The sequence below is a fragment of the Gopherus evgoodei genome, chromosome 8, assembly GCF_007399415.2.
Source record: "Gopherus evgoodei ecotype Sinaloan lineage chromosome 8, rGopEvg1_v1.p, whole genome shotgun sequence".
Classification (NCBI taxonomy): domain Eukaryota; kingdom Metazoa; phylum Chordata; order Testudines; family Testudinidae; genus Gopherus; species Gopherus evgoodei.
Genome location: NC_044329.1, coordinates 110,248,045 through 110,272,243, shown reverse-complemented (window position 1 = coordinate 110,272,243; position 24,199 = coordinate 110,248,045). Strand labels below are relative to the sequence as shown.

At 62.0% G+C, this 24,199-nt stretch overlaps 1 protein-coding gene and 2 non-coding genes across 3 annotated transcripts in view; all 3 read left to right on the top strand.

The window, feature by feature from the left end:
* The window catches only part of BTBD19 (BTB domain containing 19), a 72,174-nt gene extending 57,485 nt beyond the window's left edge, over positions 1 to 14,689 (top strand). Inside the window, exons 6-9 of the mRNA XM_030573948.1 lie at positions 10,908 to 10,976; positions 11,416 to 11,547; positions 12,578 to 12,703; positions 13,347 to 14,689. Of these exons, the coding sequence (XP_030429808.1) occupies positions 10,908 to 10,976; positions 11,416 to 11,547; positions 12,578 to 12,703; positions 13,347 to 13,469 (450 nt within the window). The 3' untranslated portion in view covers positions 13,470 to 14,689. The remainder of the gene's footprint in view (positions 1 to 10,907; positions 10,977 to 11,415; positions 11,548 to 12,577; positions 12,704 to 13,346) is intronic.
* Positions 14,690 to 17,863: 3,174 nt separating this feature from the next.
* LOC115656958 lies at positions 17,864 to 18,031 on the top strand. Its single transcript, XR_004001831.1, has one exon. It is a non-coding gene; the product is annotated as a U1 spliceosomal RNA (small nuclear RNA).
* A 4,923-nt stretch (positions 18,032 to 22,954) lies between these two features.
* LOC115656971 lies at positions 22,955 to 23,118 on the top strand. The gene has a single exon (XR_004001842.1). It is a non-coding gene; the product is annotated as a U1 spliceosomal RNA (small nuclear RNA).
* Positions 23,119 to 24,199: the final 1,081 nt, after the last annotated feature.

Below are 24,199 nucleotides of genomic sequence, written 5' to 3'. Positions count from 1 at the left end.
TTGCTCAGCGTGGAGCTCTGATCAGCACGGGTGGCGATGGCACAGGTCTGCGAGGGCAGGGCCGGGCCGGGGAGCGGAGGAGGGTGGCTTTCCGAGGCGCAGGGAGATTTTCCTCCTCGGACTGTGAGCTGCTCTCGGTAGCTGATTGATTCCGAGAGTGGCTCAGAGCAGAGCTGGTGGTGAGGAGGAGGCCCCGGAGAACATGCTGATGCCAGGGTTTCTGTTCTGCTCCCAACAGCCATGGGGCCTGCGCCGGTGCAGTCCGGAATCGCTCAAAGGGCCTGATTCTCTGCTCGCTGACGCTGGCAGGCAGGTGGGGCCCTGATAATGGAGCTGAAGGGGCTCTGTCGCCCGCTGGTGCCTGCGTGAGAACTACCCCTGGCAGGTGTCATTCCCCCCCGCTGACTGAGGAGGGCTGGGCGTGGCCATGAGACATGGGCAGGCAGGACTTTGTGCCCCAGCTCGCCAGGCTGGGCAGAATTGCCTGGCAGTACCATGGGCCTGGAGATCAGACCCCCTGTGTTGCCCAAATGACCCTGCTGACTCACAGAGCAGCCAGGCTGATGGGCCCCCGCTGGTCTGGGCACCGGGCCCCAGGGGCAGGCCAGAGCCCCAGTGGCTGAGGTGCCCCCCATGAGGAAGGCTGTGCTCTCCTGACAGCTCCTTAGGGACACGCTGGCCCTTGGAAACCAGCTTTACCCTGCTCCTTTATCTCTTTCCCCGAGTCCTGCTGGAGCAGCGCCCCTGCTGCATCCCCCCCAGGCGACCCCGCTGGGGGTCTGTGTCAGCCTGCTGCCTGCGCCAGCCCCTGCGTCAGACTGGTAGCCAGAGCATGGCATTAGGCTGACACCGCAGCCCCCCGCCTGCCTCGAGGGGCCACCCCTTAGCCCCCATTGTTTGCCAGCCACAGAGCCTGGCTTGCCATTTGTCCGATATTCGGAGGTGAATTGAATCCATTGCTCGGGGCTGCAGCAGAGCCATGCAGAGCCACACCGCACCCAGCTTGCGAGTCTCCACAGCTCTGCTGGTGCCCCTTACTCCCCACCCACACCCCCCCTGCTATTCCAGCCTGGCTCCCCCCACCCCAGCTCTGCCGGTGCCCCTCACTCCCGACCTGCAGCCTGCCGGCTATTCCAGCCTGGCTCCCCCCACCCCAGCTCTGCCGGTGCCCCTCACCCCCGACCTGCAGTCCCCCTGCTATTCCAGCCTGGCTCCCCTAGATACAGCTCTGCTAGTGCCCCTCAATCCCAACCTGCAGCCCCCTGCTAGTCCAGCCTGGCTCCCCCCACCCCAGCTCTGCCGTTGCCCCTCACTCCTGACCCGCAGCCCACCGGCTATTCCAGCCTGGCTCCCCCTACCCCAGCTCTGCCGGTACCCCTCACTCCCGACCCACAACCCACTGGCTATTCCAGCCTAGGCTCCCCCCACTCCAGCTCTGCTGGTGCCCCTTACTCCCCACCCACACCCGCCCTGCTATTCCAGCCTGGCTCCCCCCACCCCAGCTCTGCCGTTGCCCCTCACTCCCGACCCGCAGCCCGCCGGCTATTCCAGCCTGGCTCCCCCCACCCCAGCTCTGCCGGTGCCCCTCACTCCCGACCCACAACCCGCTGGCTATTCCAGCCTAGGCTCCCCCCACTCCAGCTCTGCTGGTGCCCCTCTCTCAGGCCAGTTAAAATCGAAGGAATTGTTGCCTGAAGCAGGGCTCAGAGTTCAGCCCGCCAGGAGCTGCTGGTGCTCAGGGCATGAAACAAGCTATGACGATGCTGTTCTGGCAGGACCCAACTAAGAGTGCCAATTCAGGACCAATTGCTCAGAGCTGGGCAGTTACAGCCCTAGGCTGGGGTTTTCCCACCTCTAAGGCAGACCAAACCAGCCAGACAAAAAGGACTTTGGTTTCACCCCACTGGCTAACCACAAGTCACACATGCAATTTCCTTAGACATTCCAGTCTCCCAGTATCACCACCAGTGCCACCCGTCCTGGGGATGAATGGTTATGAAAACCAACACCCCAATAAAAGAAAACGGTTCTCTCAATCCCAAAGAATTAAGCCCTAGACCCAGGTCAATATACACATCAGATCTTACCCACAAATCACGCTGTTGCCAATCCTTTAGAATCGAAAATCGAAAGGTTTATTCATAAAGGGAAAAAGGTAGAGATGAGAGCTAGAATTGGTTAAATGGAATCAATTCCATACAGTAATGGCAAAGTTCTTAGTTCAGGCTTGTAGCAGTGATGGACTAAAACTGCAGGCTCAAATTAAGTCTCTGGAGTACATCCCCCGTTTGGATGGTCATTCAGTCCTTTGTTCAGAGCTTCAGTTTGTAGCAAAGTCCCTCCAGAGGTAGAAGCAGGATTGAAGACAAGATGGAGATGAGGCATCAGCCTTATATAGGCTTTTCCAAGTGTAAGAACCTCTTTGTTCTTATTGTGGAAAATTACAGCAACATGGAGTTTGGAGTCACATGGGCAAGTCCCTGCACACCCTGCTGAGTTACAAGGCGGCGTATCTGCCTCCTCTCAATGGGTCAATTGTGTAGCTGATGGTCCTTAATGGGCCATCAAGCAGGCTAGGCAGAGCTAACACCCACTTGTCTGGGATGTTTCCCAGGGCTTGTCTACATCAGAAAGTTGCAGCGCTGGTGAGGGAGTTACAGCGCTGCAACTTTGAAGGTGTACACATCTGCAGGGCACCACCAGCGCTGCAACTCCCTGTTTGCAGTGCTGGCCGTACTCCCGTTTTGTCTCAGGTGTAGAGGATCCAGCGCTGGTGATCCAGCGCTGGTAATCCAATGTAGACACTTACCAGCGCTTTTCTTGACCTCCGTGGAAGGAGGAAGCCTCTGGTAATCAAGCTGGTCTCCTTTCCCGGTTTGCTCTCGCGTTCCCGGAACCCCGAGCAAGCAGGTCTCCTTCCCTGCGGTTCGCAGGGTGGTTCGGGGAACGCGAGAGCAAACCGCGGCGAAGCTGGTCTCCTTTCCCGGTTTGCTCTCTCGTTCCTGGAACCCCGAGCAAGCAGGTCTCCTTCCCTGCGGTTTGCTGGGTGGCTCCGGGAACGTGAGAGCAAACCGCGGCGAAGCTGGTCTCCTTTCCCGGTTTGCTCTCTCGTTCCCGGAACCCTGAGCAAGCAGGTCTCCTTCCCTGCGGTTTGCTGGGTGGCTCCGGGAACGCGAGAGCAAACCGCGGCGAAGCTGGTCTCCTTTCCCGGTTTGCTCTCGCGTTCCCGGAACCCCGAGCAAGCAGGTCTCCTTCCCTGCGGTTTGCTGGGTGGCTCCGGGAACGCAAGAGCAAACCGCGGCGAAGCTGGTCTCCTTTCCCGGTTTGCTCTCTCGTTCCTGGAACCCCGAGCAAGCAGGTCTCCTTCCCTGCGGTTTGCTGGGTGGCTCCGGGAACGTGAGAGCAAACCGCGGCGAAGCTGGTCTCCTTTCCCGGTTTGCTCTCTCGTTCCCGGAACCCTGAGCAAGCAGGTCTCCTTCCCTGCGGTTTGCTGGGTGGCTCCGGGAACGCGAGAGCAAACCGCGGCGAAGCTGGTCTCCTTTCCCGGTTTGCTCTCGCGTTCCCGGAACCCCGAGCAAGCAGGTCTCCTTCCCTGCGGTTTGCTGGGTGGCTCCGGGAACGCGAGAGCAAACCGCGGCGAAGCTGGTGTCCTTTCCCGGTTTGCTCTCGCTTTCCCGGAACCCCCCTTGAAGCCGCCCAACAGCGCTGCAGTGTGGCCACATCTAACACCACTTGCAGCGCTGGTTGCTGTAAGTGTGGCCACTCTGCAGCGCTGGCCCTATACAGCTGTACTAATACAGCTGTAACAACCAGCGCTGCAAAATTGTAGATGTAGACATGGCCCCAGAAGCACAGCACAAGTTTGAAATACAGACAGGATAAAGCCAATATTCATAACTTCAACTACAAAATGATCCATACATACAGACAGCATAATCCTAACCAGCAACCCATAACCTGGTCTTAGACACCTTATATGGCCCCCTTTACATAAGATTTGGTGCCACTACAGGACCTTGGTTGCAAACCATGTTCTCTATAGTCCCAGATTATATCAATAACGTTACACGAGCCAAAAGAAATGATCCCCCTGCTAGAGCATTGCCTAGGGGCAAGGCACATTTGTGGGTGGGGAGCTGCCCCTGGGCCAGCTGGACCCATGATCGATCTGTTCAGCTACAGCTGCCCCATGTCCTTAGGACATTGCCTTGTGACATTTCTGAGGCCAGCACATTCCACATGGGCTCTTGTTGTGTGGATGGTCATGGCAAACATTACCGGAGGGGTGGGGGGGAGTGGGCACTGTTACATAGCCAGCCAAGTGTGAGAGCAAGTGCTCAGTCTTGGGCAGACAAGCTGCGGGTGAGGCCCTGGTTCTGTGCAGAGGCAGCTGAGCAAGCCGCAGCAGCGTTACTCTCTGCTTTGGGCTCTGATTAGAGTCACGGTTTGAGGCGGCTGCCCCCTGGGAGCTGGGATTTCCCTTGTGCTGACTGTGACCCGCTCTGGTCCAGGCTGGGTGCATGTGGATAAATAAGCCAATTGCACTTCTAATAGACCCTGACTCCACGTCACAGATTTCTCTTGCACTGGGAAGCCACAAGGCTCCGGGCGCCTGCTCCTGTGGAGCGTTTCTGTGCTCCAGGTCTTGCTGCATGCCTCAGTGGGTCTGAGCAGGGCTGGGTGCATCGTGGCTAATGGAGTCCCGGTGCCATCAGACCCGGATGGGAGCCCTCCCTGAGCAGGCCCTAGAAGGAGGCTGCACTCATCATTCTCTCTGCTGGCAGCTTTCACCCGGCTCACGGCTCTGTGGTTGCTGTGATGCGGCTGGGGCAGGTCTGTCTCAGCAGGATTTCCCTGGCGCGGGCGGCTGGCACCACGTGAAGTGTTGCTCAGCGGAAAGAAGCAGGAGGGGAAATCAGTGTCAGGTGCCCTGGAAAGTGCTGGTGCGCGAGGTGACGGTTGGGCCCTGGCGCGTGGAACAATCCGTCTGGTAGGGGAAGGAGCCGCCCCACAGGGGGGTTCCCCTGGCTCCCCTTCCAGGGCAGGTTTGGCAGTGATGTGTGCACAGACCTGTCCCCGAGGTCCTGCCCCCAGATCTGCATTCGCCCTCTGCAGCTGGCTGGGGCTGGGGGATGGAGCCCGTCCATTCCCGCCCATGAGAACCCCTGATGCCCCTCTCCCTGCTGTCTGCTCCCATGTCAGAGACCTCAGCGAGGGCCCGGACCTAGCCTCTGACACTCGGTTGTGGGGTATTTCGCTGTGGGGTGCTCAGGACGGCCACACGCTGTGAGACTGCGGCTAATGCAGCTGCTGGGCCGCGCCCCCCAGCCAGGCCCAGCTCCCGGGAAGTCGGTCTCTGGCTCTTGGGGCCTCGCTGGCTCCGAGGATGGACATTGCAGCTGGAAGGGATTTCACTCAGCAAAGCTGGATCCGTCTGGACAGTGCCCCTGTCCGGAGCGCAGCCAGGCCGGGCCCCTGGCGCTCTGCTCCCCCCGGTGTGTTCATGGCCGTGCCAGGCCCCTGGTGCTCTGCTCCCCCCAGGGGTGTTCGCGGCCATGCCAGGCCCCTGGTGCTCTGCTCCCCCCAGGGGTGTTCGCGGCCATGCCAGGCCCCTGGTGCTCTGCTCCCCCCGGTGTGTTCATGGCCGTGCCAGGCCCCTGGTGCTCTGCTCCCCCCAGGGGTGTTCGCGGCCATGCCAGGCCCCTGGTGCTCTGCTCCCCCCAGCGTGTTCATGGCTGTGCCAGGCCCCTGGTGCTTTACTTACACAGGGGTGTTCGTAGCCATGCCGGGCCCCAGGCGCTCCCCCGAGGGTGTTTGGGGCAGGGCCGGGTCCCTGGCGCTCTGCTCCCCCCAGGGGTGTTTGGGGCCGGGCCAGGCCCCTGGCGCTCTGCTCCTCCTGGGGGTGTTTGGGGCAGGGCCGGGCCCCTGGCGCTCTGCTCCCCCCGGGGGTATTTGGGGCAGGGCCGAGTCCCTGGCGCTCTGCTCCCCCCAGGGGTGTTTGGGGCCGGGCCAGGCCCCTGGCGCTCTGCTCCCCCGGGGGTGTTTGGGGCCGGGCCGGGCCCCTGGCACTCTGCTGCCCCCGGGGGTGTTTGGGGCAGGGCCGGGCCCCTGGCGCTCTGCTCCCCCCGGGGGTGTTTGGGGCCAGGCTGGGCCCCTGACGCTCTGCTCCCCCCGGGGGTGTTTGGGGCAGGGCCGGGCCCCTGGTGCTCTGCTTCCCCCGGGGGTGTTTGGGGCCGTTCTGACATCGCTGCTGTGGCAAGTCAGGCACTTCCTGTTTACCCTGCAGCGGGGAGGCTGTTGCCTGGAGGCGTTAGAACCGAAATACTTGCCTGGGCTGTGGTCACCCAGCCCCAGAGCGGGGACAGGAAAAGCGGGCCCGGGGGTGGGACTGTTTGTCCTCAAAACAATTGGGCGTAACTGTGTCACAACATGCACACAATGAGGTGCACCCGCAGTCAGGTACACATGTGGTTGGTGCCCACACATGCGTGGTGAGGTACAGATGTACACACAGAGTCAGCTACACACACAAAAACATACAGGCCTGTGATCAGTCACACACCCATGTGCAGGCACACATGGCTGGGTACACACACACATATACACATGCGCATGCATCCAGAGTCAGGTACGCACACATGTGGTCAGCTACACACATGTACGTACACACTTGGCTGGGTGTGCGCGCACATACACACACAGTGTCAGGATGTGCCCGGGTCCAGCCTATGTGGTAGCAAATTGCAACCTCAGCATAAGTCAGCAACGCGACACTGTTGCAAAAAAAGCAAAGGCAATTGTCAGTTGCAGTAGCCGAGGCAGCGCCTGCAAGTCACGGAAGGTGACAGTACCACTGTACTCGGCGCTGGTTAGGCCTCAGCTGGAGAACTGGGTCCAGTTTTGCTCACCGCTGTAGAGAAAGGATGTAGAGAAAGTGGAAAGGATCCGGAGGCGAGCGACAACGATGATCAGAGGGATGGAACACAGCCATAGCAGCAAAGGCTGAAGGACCTGGGTGTGTTTAGCTTGGAAAAGAGGAGATTAAGGGGGGACATGAGCGTGGCCAGTCTTCAAATACTTGACAGGCTGCCCTAAAATAGATGGCGAAAAGTCGTTCTCTCTTGCCCCAGAGGGCAGGACAAGAGGCAACGGGCTCAGACTACAGCACAGCAGATTTAGGTTAAATCTCAGGACAAACGTCCGAACCACAAGGCCCGTCGGCCCATGGAACAGAGGCCTTGGGAGGTCCTGGAAGCTCCTTTGCCAGAGGTTTGAGAGGAGACTAGATGATCCTGGCGGTCCTCTCTAGCCCTGTGAGACTGTGATTCTACACCCCACCCCCAGCGTGGGGTCAGCGTCCTGCCCCCGTCTGCCCACCCTGCCTCGGGCTGTAGGCAGCGGGCTCCCTGCTGGCAGGGGCGGCTCAATCATGCCCAGGGGCGGGTACCAGGCCAGCGTAGGTCCTGGCGGTAGATGGGAAAGGCAGGGCCCCTGGGTGCAGGGTGTGCCCGGGGGTGGGTACAAGGTCACTGCAGGTGCCTGGCGCTAAATGGGAAAGGCAGAGCCCTTGGGTGCAGGCTGTGCCCGGGGGTGGGTACCAGGCCAACATAAGTGCCTGGCGCTAGATGGGAAAGGCAGGGGCCCATGGGTGCAGAGCGTGCCCGGGGGTGGGTACCAGGCCATCGTAGGTGCCTGGCGCTAGATGGGAAAGGCAAGGCCCCTGGGTGCAGTGTGTGCCCAGGGATGGGTACCAGGCCAGTGTAGGTGCCTGGCGCTAGATGGGAAAGGCAGGGCCCCTGGGTGCAGGGTGTGCCCGGGGGTGGGTACCAGGCCAGCATAGGTGTCTGGCACTAGATGGGAAAGGCAGGATCCCTTGGTGCAGGGTGTGCCTGAGGGTGGGTACTAGGCCAGCGTAGATGCCTGGCACTAGATGGGAAAGGCAGGGGCCCCTGAGTGCAGGGTGTGCCCGGGGGTGGGTACTAGGCCAGCGTAGGTGCCTGGCACTAGATGGGAAAGGCAGGGCCCCTGGGTGCAGGGTGTGCCCGGGGGTGGGTACTAGGCCAGCGTAGGTGCCTGGCACTAGATGGGAAAGGCAGGGCCCCTTGGTGCAGGGTGTGCCTGAGGGTGGGTACTAGGCCAGCGTAGATGCCTGGCAGTAGATGGGAAAGGCAGGGGCCCCTGGGTGCAGGGTGTGCCCGGGGGTGGGTACTAGGCCAGCGTAGGTGCCTGGCACTAGATGGGAAAGGCAGGGCCCCTGGGTGCAGGGTGTGCCCGGGGGTGGGTACTAGGTCAGCGTAGGTGCCTGGCACTAGATGGGAAAGGCAGGGCCCCTGGGTGCAGGATGTGCCCGGGGGTGGGTACCAGGCCAGCGTAGATGCTTGGCACTCGATGGGAAAGGCAGGGCCCCTGGGTGCAGGGTGTGCCCGGGGGTGGGTATCAGGCCAGCCAGCTGGTTATGGGCATTGGGCAGGCTGTGCTGGGACAGCTGGAGGCCTCGTGGCTCACCCTCCGCTCCCCCAGCCAGAGACTGTGTCATGGGGGGTGAGGACAGGGCTTGGGGAGCCGGGGTGATGCCGGGGCCTAGACCCAGCAGAGCCGCTGCTCTCGCAGCCTCCTAGCCTTGGAGGCCAGACGGGGCCAGCGTGATCTGCCGTGTCCGGGCGCAGAACCTCTGGCCGCGTCGCTGCCCCTCTAACCAGGGTGTCCAGGCTCCCCGAGAATCCCCCATTGACACCAGCTCAAGCCAGCGAGTGACCCGTCCCCACGCTGCAGCCAGGGGAAGGCGAAACCGCCCAGGTCTCTGCCTATCTGAGCCGGGGGGGGGGGGTGGAATTCCTTCCCCGCCCCAGAGCGGGTGATCAGTGAGACCCAGGGGAGGCGGAGACGTGGCAGAGCCCTCCCCACCCAGTGCCCCATCCCCGCCCGTTGGGAGATGTGCAGGCACAGCTCGGCCCCAGCCGTCTCGTCACCCTGGCCCCCCGGGGTGCAATGGGCTGGGAATGGGAAGGGAGCCGCCCCGAGGAGCCCAGGCCACTGAGCCGAGCTGGCTGGGGATGGGGATCCTCCGAGACCCCGCTGGCTGGGCGGCAGAGCTGGGCCGTGCCATGGGCTGGTGGTGCTGAGGGTGCCAGTCGCAGCAGTGGCCAAGTCCTGTGCTGGCTGGGGGAGCAGCTCCAGCTCCAGTCCAGCCCTGAGGCGCCCCCTGCTGGCTGTGTGTTGTGTCTGTGTGTGTGTGTCTGTGCATTGTAGTGCCGTGTGTGTGTACTGTACTGATGTGTGTGTGCGTCTGTGTGTGTGTGTCTGTGCATTGTAGTGCTGTGTATTGTCTCTCTGTGTGCGTGTGTGCACTGTACCACTGTGTGTGTGTGTTTCTGTGTGTGTGTGCCGGGTGTACATTGTATCTGTGCGTGTGGCCAGTGCCCCACAGGTGACAACTCCCTCCTCCCCCGGCTCAGTCTCTGCCGTCGCAGGTGCCTGGAGAGACACCGGTGGCAGTGCCAGGGGGTCCGGGCCCTGGCAACGCTCCCCTCTGCCCCCACCCCGAGCAGCAGCCTAGCTGCCCCCAAACCCTGGCCCAGTGCCTTGGGCTGCAGTGACCCTGGGAGCTCTCTGGGGGGGGATCCCTGCAAAGCTGCCCGGCCTAGTGCGGCCCTGACCCACAGGCTCCCTGGGGCGGGGCAGCCTCCCTGCTGGGAAGCACTAGGGGGTGCCGCTCCCCCCCCCCCCCCAGAGCCCATGTCCCTGCGGCCCCCAAGCTGAGCCTGGGGCTCCCAGGGTATCGCTCCGGGCAAGCAGCTGAGGTCCCCATTTCCCTCCTAGCGAAGGGTAACAATGCCCCAGCGGGCACCGAGCACTGGGCTCCACCGGCTGCGTGGGGCGACGGGGTGAACCCTAGAGCTCCTGAGACAGAGAGAGGTTGTAGGCAGGTGCTAGTCAGACACCCCCCACCCCCAGCTCCACCGGTGCCCCTCACTCCCGACACGCAGCCCCTGCTAGCCCAGCCCCGGGCTCCCCTCCACCAGCTCTGCTGGGGCCCCTCACTCCCGACACGCAGCCCTGCTAGCCCAGCCCTTGGCTCCCTCCCACCAGCTCCGTTGGGGCCCCTCACTCCCGACATGCAGCCCTGCTAGCCCAGCCCTGGGCTCCCCCCACCAGCTCTGCTGGGGCCCTTCACTCCTGACACGCAGCCCCTGCTAGCCCAGCCACGGGCTCCCCCCCAGCTCTGCTGGGGCCCCTCACTCCTGACACGCAGCCCTGCTAGCCCAGCCCTGGGCTCCCCGCCAGCTCTGCCGGTGCCCCTCACTCCTGACACACAGCCCCTGCTAGCCCGGCCCTGGGCTCCCCCCACCAGCTCTGCTGGGGCCCCTCACTCCCGACACGCAGCCCTGCTAGCCCAGCCACGGGCTCCCCCCAGCTCTGCTGGGGCCCCTCACTCCTGACACGCAGCCCTGCTAGCCCAGCCCTTGGCTCCCTCCCACCAGCTCCGTTGGGGCCCCTCACTCCCGACACGCAGCCCTGCTAGCCCAGCCCTGGGCTCCCCCCACCAGCTCTGCTGGGTCCCCTCACTCCTGACACGCAGCCCCTGCTAGCCCAGCCCTGGGCTCCCCGCCAGCTCTGCCAGTGCCCCTCACTTCTGACACGCATCCCCCCGCTATCCCAGTCCTGGGCTTCCCAGCTCCACTGGTGCCCTTCGCTCCAGACCCACAACCCCCTGGTAGCCCATCCCTGTGCTCCCCCACCCAGCTCCGCTAGTGCCCCTCACTCCCAACCCGCAGCCCCCTGCTGGCCCAGCCCTGGGCTCCCCCTCAGCTCCGCCGTTGCCCCTCACTCCTGACCCGCAGCCCCCTGCTGTGCCAGTGCCCCAGTCTCCAGATGACTCCAGCTGTCTGTCTGTGTTTTTCCCACAGGCAGCTGTGACCTATGGACAGACGGACCTGCAGGAGCACTGCCTGGTTTTCGTGGAGGACCGCACGCAGGTATTGTTACTCAGGGAGTAAGGGGGGGCACAGGGCGGCAAGGCTTGGCCAGAGGTGCACAGCCCTGGGGTCTAAGAGCACAAGGTGTGTGTGGGGGCTGTGCATTGGCCTGCCCTCCCATGAGCTCTGACAATACCCCCGCCCCCTGCCACCCGCTAGCAGACTCGGGCATGTGGCCAATGCCCCACATGGGCCCTGGGCCGCCAAGAGAAGGGGTCAGGACAGGGGTGCGGTGGAGGGGGGATGGGATGGGGCAGGGCAGGGGGTGGTGGGATGGGGGAGGTGCAGAGGGCTAGCAGGACAGGGACAGGGGCTAATGGGGTGGCAGGGTACACGTCCAGGAGGTGTGGGGAGGGGTTCTGTGCCCGCCCTGTGCCAGGTGGGGTCAGCCCCGCTACCAGGCTGCCAAGGGTGACCCAGTCCGTTTGCGGCACGGCAGGAGGTGGTGCAGACACGGAGTTTCCATGAGCTGTCTGCCGCAGCGCTGGTGGCTGTGCTGCGCAGCGACCGGCTGGCCATCGACGAACCAGACCTGATCCAGGCCGTGCGGGAATGGGCCCACGTCAGCTCGGTGAGTGCCGGCAGCCCCCATGCCCAGGAGCTGGGGCCAAGCAGGCATCTGAGCCTCCACCATGGGGGTCACCCAGTGAGTGCATGGCAGAGCTGGGAATGGACCCCCCCAACTCTAACCCATAGACCCCACTCCTCACCCAGAACCAGGAGAGAACCCAGGCGTCCTGGCTGCCAGATCCCTCCCAGAGCTGGGGTTAGAACCCAGGCATCCTGGCTGCCAGATCCCTCTGTCCCCGCCCCCCCACCTCCCAGAGCTGGGGTTAGAACCCAGGCATCCTGGCTGCCAGATCCCTGCGGCCCCCCCCCACCTACCTCCCAGAGCTGGGGTTAGAACCCAGGCATCCTGGCTGCCAGATCCCTCCGTCCCCGCCCCCCCCACCTCCCAGAGCTGGGGTTAGAACCCAGGCATCCTGGCTGCCAGATCCCTCTGGCCCCGCCCCCCCACCTCCCAGAGCTGGGGTTAGAACCCAGGCATCCTGGCTGCCAGCCAGGGCCAGCTCCAGGCACCAGCGCAGCAAGCAGATGCCTGGGGTGGCCAACGGAGAGGGGCAGCACATGCAGCTCTTCGGCGGCAGGTCCCTCAATCCCTCTCGGAGGGAAGAACCGGCCGCCGGATTCTGCCGAATAATGAAGCAGCGGCGGTTATGGTGCCACTGACGTGCCACCAATCGCGGCTTTTTTTTTTCCCCCGCCGTTTGTGGCGGCAAAAATGCTGGAGCCGGCCCTGCTGCCAGCCACCCACCTCCCACCCACCCCACCCACCCTGGAAAAGCAGAGCGCAGGGCACCAGGGTGTCCCAGGTGAGGGCACCTGTCCTCAGCTCCCAGGCTCCGGCTGCCACCCAGGCCCCAATCTCTGGGGCACAAGCACAGGTGATGCCAGTCCCTGCCCACCCCTCAGTGCTCCCCTGTCTGCCCTGGGGGCTAGATGCCAGATTATCGCCCACCCCCTGGCTCCCCAGATCATCCCCCCACCCACTGGCTCCCGGGGTCATGGATCTGGCCCCTGACCCTGCACTCCTGTTCCAGGCTGTCCTGGAGCGGCCAGTGGCCGAGGTGGCAGTGGGGCCGGTGCGTGAGCTCCGCCTGCCCCTGCTCTCACCCCATGAGCTGGCAGCCCTGGAGAGCCACAACCAGAGGGATCCGCTCATCCCGGTGAGGGGCCGGCTGGCTGTATCTGTCTGGCTGCAGCCATCTGCCTGTGTCTGTCTGTCTGTCCATGGGCCCTGGCTGTGTCTGTGTCCGTCTGCCTGTGTCTGTCTGTCTGTCCATGGGCCCTGGCTGTGTCTGTGTCCGTCTGCCTGTGTCTGTCTGTCTGTCCATGGGCCCTAGCTGTGTCTGTGTCCATCTGTCTGTCCTTGTGGCCCTGGCTGTTTACGTCCATCTGTCTATGTCCGTCTGTCTGTCTGTGTCCGTGTGGCCATGCACCCTTGGCGGGGGGACACATGGGATCCGCTGAAGGCCCTCAGGCCACCCCTGGGGGTGGGTCTGGACAGAGCCCCCAGGGCGTGGAGAGGCTGGCAAGAGATGCCAAGTGACTGCGGTCAGGAAGCTGCTGCCGGGGACAAGCAGAGACATTTGCAGCACTGACCCTGACGTCTGCCCCACGGCCCCCTGTGCCAGGCATCAGCCGCATCGCCCTCTCCATCCCTGCCACTTCTCAGCATGTCTTGCAGCCCAAACCCCAGGTGCCTGGCCCTGTGTCCGGCTGGGCCCGGCTGTGAGCCATGTGCCCAGGGCCAGCCGCGGTGTGGCTGGGACCAGCCAGCACAGCAGCAGCCTGGTGTCCCCCCCACAGGTCGAGTGCATTGCTGAGGCCTGGAAGTGCCATGTGCTGAAGAAGGGGAGCGGGGCACCATCCCGTCTGTGCCAGCGCCGCAGGGGCACCCAGCCCCGGGAGCACCACAGCTACCTCGAGTGAGGAGGCGGCAGCCAGTGGAAGGCAGCGGGCGTCGCGGGGGGCAGGGAGAGGCTGTTCCCTCGTCTCCAGGATGAGTGACGGGGCAAAGTGCACTTCCCAGGACGCTGCTGGCCTTGCGCACTCATTGTGCCAGAGCTGGGGGCAGGCCTGGCCCATCCCAGCCAGTGCCAGGCCAGGCTCAGGGCTGCCATTGTCCTGCGTGGGGGGGCAGGGCTGAGACGGCACCTGCCCACAACGCTCCCCCTTGCATGAGTTTGCTGTGAGGACCAGGTAGGCTGCCCAGCTGGCATGGCTGGGGGTGGCAGGGCAGGGCCGGGGAGAGGCTCTCACCCATCATCTCCTATTCAGGCATGGCCAGATCAGCTGAGCCGACAGCCCCGCACTCTGGCAGTGGATTGAGACAGGCCTGGATTTTCCTGTGGCCCAGACAGGAGGCTGAGTGGGGTGATGTGACAGCCTCCTGTCTGAGCCCGATCTCGTGTGGAGCTGGAGAAGGTCATGTTAGTACCTCCTGCAGCCCGGGGCCAGCTACAGCAGCCCAGGGATTGCTCTAATATACACCTGGGCTGTAACAAAGGCTAGCTAGCAGGCCAGACTAGCCAGAGGGCCCAGCCTAGTAGCGGCCGCTCCCTCACCGAGCACAAGTGGCTCCGGGTGTCTTCAGCGGCACTGAAGCTTCATCGCCAAAATGCCGCCGAAGACCTGTGGAGCGAGGGAAGGTCCTGCCGCCAAGGTGCCGCCGAAGACCCGGAGCGCCGCCCCATCAGTAAAAGTACCGCAGCGAGTGGCGCCTTTTTTTTTCCCGCTCCCCCTCTTCCCTCCACCTGGCTACGCCGCTGGCCCAGCCTCGTGGGTGAGCCCCCTCCTGCCTCCCCTGGGGTGTGCGCTGCCCAGGGACCCCCCTGAGCTGGGGGGAGCCCTAGCTTGGGATGCCAGCTGCTTTCCAGCCCCTTTGTGCACAGGCCCTGCCTCAGGGCCGACCTCTCCAGAGTGTGCATGATCCTGGGTGGGGATTGGAGGCCCACCAGCCCCAGGGCCACATCACGCCCCTCACCAAGTCACAGGGCCACCAAAGGAGGGGGCCAGCCCTGGCACATGCTGGACCAGGCCTCCGGGGGGTCACTCGGGACCCTGGGGCTGCCCTGCAGAGCACATAGGATCAATAAAGCTCCATGGAGCTCACTGCTGAGTCAGTGTCTTGGTTTCAGCAACGCCTCAGAGCTGCGGGGGGCCGAGTGCTGGGCTAGCAGGGGGCTGCGTGTTGGGAGTGAGGGGCACAAGCAGAGCTGGGGGTGGGTAGAGCCCAGGGCTGGGCTAGCAGGGGGCTGCAGGGATAGACTAAGGGGGTCTGGGGAGGATTTGCCCATTGATGGCCTATAGCCAGCAACCCACGTCCCTGCACCCCACATCCCTGGGTGAGTTGGGCTGGGGACAAGGGGCCGCTGGTCATTACTGCCTCCCGCTGGAGCTGTCCTGGGAAGGCCTTTGGGACAGCAGGCTCCCCTTTGTGACTGTAGCCCCAGCTGGGGGTCTTGACTCCTGGGTTCATTGCCTGCCTCTGCCACAGGCCCCCTGGGGGACCTCAGGGAAGTTGTGTGCTCACTCTGTGCCTCAGTTTCCCCATCTATGGCAGGGCTGCCAGGCTCAGACATCCAGGGCCCACAGAGGGGTCCTCCAAGGCTGGTAGTGAGGGCACGTGACAGCTGGGTGGGTCACAGCAGTGGGCACAGTGCAGCACGTCCAGACCGTCCCCCTGCATCTGTCTGTCTAGCCTGCCCAGCCCCCTGCAGTCTCTGCCCATCACACGTAGCAGCAGCCACTCAGGGGCAGTGCAAGGTGCTGGATCCTGAGGCCGGCGCTGTTCTGAGCCGTCCCTGTGGCACTGATGGGTCTCTACCTCCAGGGACCCCAGTCAGCCCGAGGCCCCGCCCAGCCAAGGCCTGGTGCAGCCCGACAAGCCCTTGACATCTCCTCTGCCCGCCCCCGGCCACGCTGAGCTCATGCCCCCTGCCTCACTGGCTCAGGGTCTGCACTCGGTGTGGTCACCTCCGCCTGGCCTGCAGCTAGCCCCTCGAGGTGGGCAGAGCCGGAGCAGCAGGCTGCCTCCACGCCCAGCAGCGCTCTCCCCTGCTGCCCAGGGAGACCAGAGGCAGAGGTGAGGGGCCCGCCAGTACAGGGTTCCCTTCTTCAGCCAGGCAGGGACACTGAGGCCAGGATTGCCCAGGACAGTCAGTTCCTCCGGGGCCAATGGGGGCCAATGCTGGGATGTGCTGCCCTGCATGCCCACCCTGTCCAGGGGGTCCAGCTTGTCTCCTGCAGGCAGGGCGGGGACCTTACTCCAGCTCCTCTTGCCCGGCCCTGCGCCAGGGACGTGGCGAAATCTATTCTTGGTGCCCTGGGAAATGGCAGCTGAGCCCCTGCGCTGGCCCAGGGGAGTTTTAGCTCAGCCCAAAGCAGCTGCTGGATTTCTCCACTGGCTTCTTTGCCAGGGTGCTCTGGAGCGTCCGGCAAGGGCAGGCCCAGCTCAGGGACTTTGCTCCTGCTCACACCCAGGGACTTGTCAGCGGAGAGGCAGCCAGCAAAGACCACGAGTGAAACCGGGGCGGGGCGGGATGGGGGGGGTCTCAGCCCAGGCTGCAGCTTCAGGGCTGGGCCTGCCCCAAGTGCCCAGGTTCAGCGGGGTGGGGCTGGGGCAGGACTTGGCTGGGGCACACCAGGATGACATGGTGATGGCGATTCAGTAGGGGGTGATGCCCTGCCGGGCCCATGCAGAGCTAGAGGGAAGCCTTACCTGACCTAGTGCCCCAGTGTGGGGGTTAGCTGGGGGGAGCAGTATGAGCTGCTGGGGGCTACGTGGGGATCGGCTGCAGGGGCACCACGCACTGCTGTGGCCATGGCACTGGGGGGCACTACACCCTGCTGTGGCCATGGCACTGGGGGGCACTACACCCTGCTGTGGCCATGGCACCAGGGGCAGCACAGCAGCTGAGTTCAGGGCATGCGGCGAGGAGGGCCAGGCTACCACTCATGTTTGTTTTGAGTGTGGGTTGCTACGTGGCCAGGGAGTGGAGAACTGGCTGGGTGCCCTCTGGCGTTCACTGACTCATTGGCTGACGGGGGGAGAGGTAGGAGCAGCCTTGGGCCTTGGCAGCCTGGCCATCCACCCCCCTGCTGTTCTGCCTGCCTGGCTTTGGCTGGCATTACCAGTGCCCCTCACCCCGACCCGCAACTCCGTTCTAGCCCAGCCCTGGGCTCCCCGCAGCTCTGATAGTGCCCCTCAATCCTGACCCGCAGCCCCCTAATAGCCCCGCCCTGGGCTCCCCTCAGCTCTGATAGTGCCCCTCAATACTGACCTACAGCCCCCTGCTAGCCCAGCTGTGGGGTCCTCTCAGCTCTGATAGTGCCCCTCAATCCTGACCCGCAGCCCCCTGCTAGCCCGGCCCTGGGCTCCCCTCAGCTCTGATAGTGCCCCTCAATACTGACCTACGGCCCCCTGCTAGCCCAGCCGTGGGGTCCTCTCAGCTCTGATAGTGCCCCTCAATCCTGACCCGCAGCCTCCTGCTAGGCCAGCCCTGGGCTCCCCTCAGCTCTGACAGTGCCCCTCAATCCCGACCCGCAGCCCCCTGCTAGCCCAGCCCTAACTTCTAACCTGCAGCCCCTCCTGCTCTCAACGGAGCCCTATTTTTCTGATGTGCCTGCGTGGGGCTCAGTCTCTCTCTCAGGGTGCCGGGAGCTGGGGGAGCTGAGTTGGAGAGTGACCCTCTCCCTACTGCGGGGGCTCTGACGCAGCCTGTCCTCATGCGGGGGTGGGGGGGTAGTGAGTGATGGGTGCTGCCCCTGGGGGGGATTCAAACCTGTGCCCCCCGCCCCCAGCAGCTGTAACCCCCTGGGTGCCAGGCTCGCCCAGGCTGCAGGGCACGTTCCTGTAGGGCAGGGAGCGGGGACAGCACTGGGGTCCGGGTCACGCCCCCACGGGACCCCCAAATGCTGTTGGGGGCTGAGGACCTGCCCCCCACCAATGACTGTGCCAGAATGGGGCAGGGGACCCCGCCACCCTGGCTCGACGGGCACCACCCGGACCCGGCCAGGGGAGAGCGCCCCGCCCAGGCACGCAGGGGCCGGGACCTGTATGGAGGGGCGGAGCTGCGTGAGCCCGTATGCAGATCTGTGTGCGAGCAGAGCATTGTGGGAGCGGAGGCGGGCTGCCCAGCAGGGCCCGACTTTGGCCCCGGGAGCTCGGCGTGGAGAAGGGAGGCGCCTCGCGGACGCGTCGGGGCAGCTGTCGGCAGTGGGGGCCGGCGTGGGCGAGGCCGGCGGCGGGGCGCGGAGGTCCGCCCCGTGTGTTAGAAGTGTGGGGCGAGCGAGGGCGGGCGGCGGCCGGGCGGCCGGACCTCATACTTACCTGGCAGGGGAGATACCATGATCACGAAGGTGGTTTTCCCAGAGTGAGGCTCACTCATCCATTGCACTGCGGGTGTGCTGACCCCTGCGATTTCCCCAAATGCGGGAAACTCGACTGCATAATTTGTGGTAGTGGGGGACTGCGTTCGCGCTCTCCCCTGGCGAGTGGTGCCAAAAACAGATAAGAAAGGGTTGAAGGGCGCTCGTTGTAAGGTGCTGTTTGCTGTGCCTTACAGTTTCTTCTTTTTTTGCAGGACCAAGTTTCTCGGTTTTGGAGGTTTTTTATGTTGGGAGTTTCCTGTTTCGCGGGGCTGCTCTTCTGCTACCTTTTTTTTTCACTAGAAATGCTTTTTTGTCTCGCTGTGCCCGTTGCTGGGTCTGTTCAGCATCGTTTCTTCCCAGAGCAAAGATCTTTCTAAAACCTGTTTCTGGGCTGCTCTGGGGAAAATAGTTTCTCTCGAGACCAACTATCTTACTGGGACAGACGTGAGGTTGGCACCGCCCTGTGGGGGAGCAGGTTTTTCCATGGCTTTAGGCCCACTCCCTCCCCACATACCAGTTGCTGCACTGGATCTGCTCACTGTTGGGGGGGCCCCCCTTCTCCCCAACACACCCAGCTGCGGGGCTGCCCCAACCCAGCCAAGTGCTCAGCTGCACCAGGCAGGCGGGCTCACTGATGGCACCTGCAGCCCCCATGGGGCTCCTGCCTCCCTTCCTGGCCCTGGTGGGACATTCATTTTCTCCTGCCTTGGGGCTGGGCTGGGTGTGCCGTGAACACCTCGCCCCAGCTCCGGGGCCGAGCGACCCAAACTCATTGCACGGCCTGGCCCAGGCTGAGACAGCCGGTGCCCTTAGCCAGCAGGAAATGTGCCCCCTGCCACCAGAGAGTGGCGGGAAAGCAGCCCTGGCATCTCCCGCACCCCCCACCACCAGTCCTCCCAGGTCTGCACAGGGGCGGGCCTGACTCGGCAGCACGTGGCAGGTGCCAGACCGAGCTGCATGACAGATGGCGGGTCCATGGGACTCATATCTGTACTATACGGCTCGGCTTAGAATCATAGACCTTGATAACGTTGGAAGGGACCTCAGGAGGTCATCTAGTATTACCCCCTGCTCAAAGCAGGACCAATCCCCAACTAAATCATCCCAGCCAAGGCTTTGTCAACTTGACCTTAAAAACCTCTCAGGAAGGAGATTCCACCACCTCCCTAGGGAACCCATTCCAGTGCTTCACCACCCTCCTAGTGAAAAAGGCTTTGCCTAATATCCAACCTAAACCTCCCCCACTGCAGCTTGAGACCATTGCTCCTTGTTCTGCCACCTGGTACCACTGAGAACTGTCTAGATCCATCCTCTTTGGAAGCTCCATTCAGGTAACTGAAAGCAGCTATCAAATCCTGCCTCAATCTTCTCGTCTGCAGACTAAACAATCATGTGCTCTGGCCCTCTAATCATTTTTCTGGCCCTCTGCTGGACTCTCTCCAATTTTTCCACATCCTTCTTGTAGTGTGAGGCCCAGAACTGGACACGGTACTCCAGATGGGGCCTCACCAATGTCGAATAAGTGCTTCAGAATTGATTCCTTGAGGACCTGCTCCATAATTTTTCAAGGGACTGAGATGAGGTTGACTGGACTGTAGTTCCCCAGATCCTCCTCCTTCCCTTTTTTAAAGACGGGCCCTACATTAGCTTTTTTCCAGTCATCCGGGACCTCCCCTGATTACCAAGCCTTTTCAAAGATCATGAGTCGCTTGCCAGCGCGTTCAGCACCAGCTGGCTCATTACTGGGCACATTTCAGCCTAGAGCCAAGCTCAGCCCTTTGGGCCTGGCCCAGCTGGGTGGGCTGCGATTCCTCGCCCACCTGGGGGGGGTGGCAGGGCTGTTGCCCTAAACCCTTCCTGTGTGGGTCACATCAAGAGCACATCACACACCCTAAAACAGTCCCTATAACCCTGCCCCCACACCAGGCAATACCGAGAGCTCCTGGGTCCACATGCAGGTGTGCACAGGGTAACTGGTTGTCACGGAGTGAGGGGGAGTCAAGGCCCTGCACCTCCGGCTTCCTACAATTCACCGTGACTCTCAGCCAGCCAGTGAATCAGAAGGTTTATTTAGACAACAGGAACATAGTCCAAGGCAGGCCTTGCTGCTACAGACAACAGGACCCCCTCAGTTAGGTCCATCTGGGGGGCCAGGGAGACCAGAGCCCCATGTGGGCTCCCCTCCAGTCTCCCAGCCAGCTCCAAACTGAAAACTCCCTCCAGCCTCTCACTCAGCCTCCCTCCAGCTCCTCCCCCAGCCTTTGTCCAGGTTCCGGGATCCAGGTGTCACCTGGCCTCCAACCCCCTTCCTGGGTTCTCATCTTATCTGCTCAGGTATCCTCCCTCAAGGAAAGTCTCCCATCCCCAATGCAGACAGTCCCAGCAAAACTCCCCTGCAACCGTCCCAAGCCAACAGTCCCCACTCAGCATTCAAAGAACACAGTAAGAACACACTGGTCAGCAGGGCCACAGCAGGATTGGGCCCTTGGTTTCCCCTGAACAGGCCCCCCGGAGCTGAGCAATCAGCCCTGCACCCCACCCCGCCGTAGGCCACGGGACTCCCCGGCACTGCCCCTGCGGGACCTGGCTGCCCCCTGCCCCGGCCAGGTTGGGCCCAGAGCTGAGAAGCTGTGACTAGACCTGACACAAGCACGTGGCTCTGCACCCCACCCCTAGGAGCCTGGTTGCTGCCCCTGGTGCATGACCTCTCAGCCCGGGGCGGGGGGACTCCGCAGCTTTAGGGAGCGCGTTATTCCAGCTGCAGAGTGAGAGCTGGGGCCCTGTGTGCACCGCCCAGCTCTGCCCGTGCCCCTACACTCCCCGCCCCAGCCTACAGCTCCCTCTGTTGTTCTGCTGCCTGACTTTGGCTGGCTTTACCAGTGCCCCTACCCCAACCCACAGCCCCGTGCTATCCCAGCCCTGGGCTTCCTCCGCTCTGATAGTGCCCCTCAATCCTGACCCGCAGCCCCTGCTAGCCCGGCCCCGGGCTCCCCTCAGCTCTGATAGTGCCCCTCAATCCCGACTCGCAGCCCCCTTCTAGCCCTGCCCTGGGCTCCCCTCAGCTCTGATATTCCCCCTCAATCCTGACCCGCAGCCCCCTGCTAGCCCAGCCCTGGGCTACCCTCAGCTCTGACAGTGCCCCTCAATCCTGACCTGCAGCCCCCTGCTAGCCCTGCCCTAACTTCTGACCTGCAGCCCCTCCTGTTCTCATCAGAGCCCTATTTTTCTGATGTGCCTGCTGTGATGTTATCAGTATAATATAATATCCCATTGAAAGGTGAGGGGGCCAGAAAAAGTTAATTAACTCACCTCACCAACTGACTTGACCCATGGGTGAACTTAAGAACTAGTTAACAAGATATGTAAATGAACAGAGCTTTGAAATGCAAGTCTGCATTGTTAGAGGTAGAAGGGGAGGTGTTTGCTCAGGTCTTGTGATGTAAGCAAACAAGTCTTGTCTATTGCTATAGTTTTAATTCAAAGATCAAAAAAGAAATATTAGCATTTAAGATGATGCTTGAGTGAAATAGTATTATTGTCTATGTGTCTCTTTGAAGATTGTGGTAACCTGTATCTGAACTGTTTAATGGATAGATTACTCTGTGCTAATTGCCAGGATGTTTGGGAGAAGGAGTTAAGCCTATTGTTTTCTCAGGCCGAAAGGCTGCTGGAAATGTATAAGAACCCTGGGACATGATCCTTCTTCATCTCAGATCTGCTGTGGATTTCAAGAGGGGGAAACCTTAAGCCACAAGGACTGAGATCCCCAGTCATTGAATGGAGCCACCCTGAGTATGGAAATTGGACTATAACCTATGGACTATTTCTAAAAGGACTTTTGGCAACTACGAGCTCAACTCTGCTATGCATCTGAACCTCAAGAATTGAATTCAAGTCTGTCTGTATATTGATTTTTTTTACCAACACTCTCTCTTTTTTCTTTTTGAATAAATTTTAGCTTAGTCAATAAGATTTGGCTATAGCGTGTATTGTGGGTAAGATCTAAGTTATAATTGGACCTGGGTATGTGGCTGATCCTTTGGGATTGGAAGAACCTTTTCTTTTATATGATGAAGTAAAATTTTCAGGAATCATCATCATATCTGACAGGTGTGTCTGGACGGAGGCCTGAGGCTGGGCACTGTAAGGGAACTGAGTAGTTTAAACCACTAAGTAACCAGTGAGGTACTACAGAAGCTGTTTTGGTAAATCTAAGTAATGGAATAACACCAGCGTTTGGGTTTTGTCTGCCCCATTTTGTTTCCAGTTCACCCTGATTGAGTGACCTCAGCTGGCTCCCATGGGCAGCACCATCCAACCTGTGTAGGGCTCAGGATGGGGACCCCCCCCCCACACACACACACACGGGGGGGGGGTGCCGGGAGAGCTGAGTCGGAGAGTGATCCTCTCCCTAGTGCGGTGGCTCTGATGCAGCCTGTCCTCATGCGGGGGTGTGGGGATGGGTAGTGAGTGATGGGTGCTGCCCCTGGGGGGGGATTCAAACCTGTGCCCCTCGCCCCCAGCAGCTGTAAGCCCTTGGGTGCCAGGCTCGCCCAGGCTGCAGGGCACGTTCCTGTAGGGCAGGGAGCGGGGACAGCACTGGGGTCCGGGTCACGCCCCCACGGGACCCCCAAATGCTGTTGGGGGCTGAGGAGCTGCCCCCATATGACTGTGCCAGAGTAGGGCAGGGGACCCCGCCACCCTGGCTCGACCGTCACCACCCGGACCCGGCCAGGGGAGAGCGCCCCGCCCAGGCACGCAGGGGGCGGGACCTGTATGGAGGGGCGGAGCCCCGTGATCACGTATGCAGATCTGTGTGCGAGCAGAGCATTGTGGGAGCGGAGGCGGGCTGCCCAGCAGGGCCCGACTTTGGCCCCGGGAGCTCGGCGTGCAGAAGGGAGGCGCCTCGCGGACGCGTCGGGGCAGCTGTCGGCAGTGGGGGCCGGCGTGGGCGAGGCCGGCGGTCGGGGCGCGGCGGTCCGCCCCGTGTGTTAGAAGTGTGGGGCGAGCGAGGGCGGGCGGCGGCCGGGCGGCCGGAGCTTATACTTACCTGGCAGGGGAGATACCATGATCACGAAGGTGGTTTTCCCAGGGTGAGGCTCATCCATTGCACTGCGGGTGTGCTGACCCCTGCGATTTCCCCAAATGCGGGAAACTCGACTGCATAATTTGTGGTAGTGGGGGACTGCGTTCGCGCTCTCCCCTGGCGAGCGGTGCCAAAAACAGATAAAGAAGGATTGAAAGGTGCTGTTTGCTGTGCTTTGTATCTTCTGGTTTTTTTGCTGAATGAAAGTTTGGGGTGTATTTGTTTTTTTTTGTTAATAGCTTTTATTTCCAGCGATTGCTACTTTTTTCTTTCACTACAGATGCTTTTTTTTTTTTCGCTGTGGTATTTACGATGCTTAACAGTAAGCAGGAAATACCACAGGGAAAAAACAGGTATCTCTAGTGAGAAGAAATGTGTAGGAATCACTGCAAATAGAAGCTGCTCCCAGGACCAACCATCTTACTGGGACAGACACGAGGCTGGCCACCACCCTGTCGAGAAGGAGGTTTTTCCATGGCTTTAGGCCCACCCCCTCCCCCTATACTGTTTGCTGCACTGAATCCGCTCACTGTTGGAGGGGGCCCTTCCCCCAGCACACCCAGCTGTGGGGCTGCTCCAACCCACTCAAGTGTTCAGCTCCACCAGGCAGACGGGCTCAGTGAAGGCACCTGCAGCCCTCGTGGGGCTCCTGTCTTCCTTCCAGGCCTGGTGGGACATTCATTCTCTCCTGCCTTGGGGCTGGGCTGGGTGTGCCGTGAACACCTCGCCCCAGCTCTGGGGCCAAGCGACCCAAATTAATTGCACGGCCTGGCCCAGGCTGAGACAGCCGGTGCCCTTAGCCAGCAGGAAATGACCCCGCATGTGCCCCCTGCCATCAAAGAGTCGTGGGAAAGGAGCCCTAGCATCTCCCCCACCCCCCACCCCCAGTCCTCCCAGGTCTGCACAGGGGCGGGCCCAGCTCGGCAGCACGTGGCAGGTGCCAGACCGAGCTGCGTGCCAGACGGCGGGTCCACGGGACTCCTTTCTGTACCATACAGCTCGGCTTAGAATCATAGACTATCAGGGTTGGAAGGGCCCTCAGGAGATTATCTAGTCCAACCCCCTGCTCAAAGCAGGACCAATTCCCAACTAAATCATCCCAGCCAGGGCTTTGTCAAGCCTGATCTTAACAGCCTCTAAGGAAGGAGATTCTACCACCTCCTAGGGAACCCATTCCAGTGCTTCACCACCTGTCATAGTA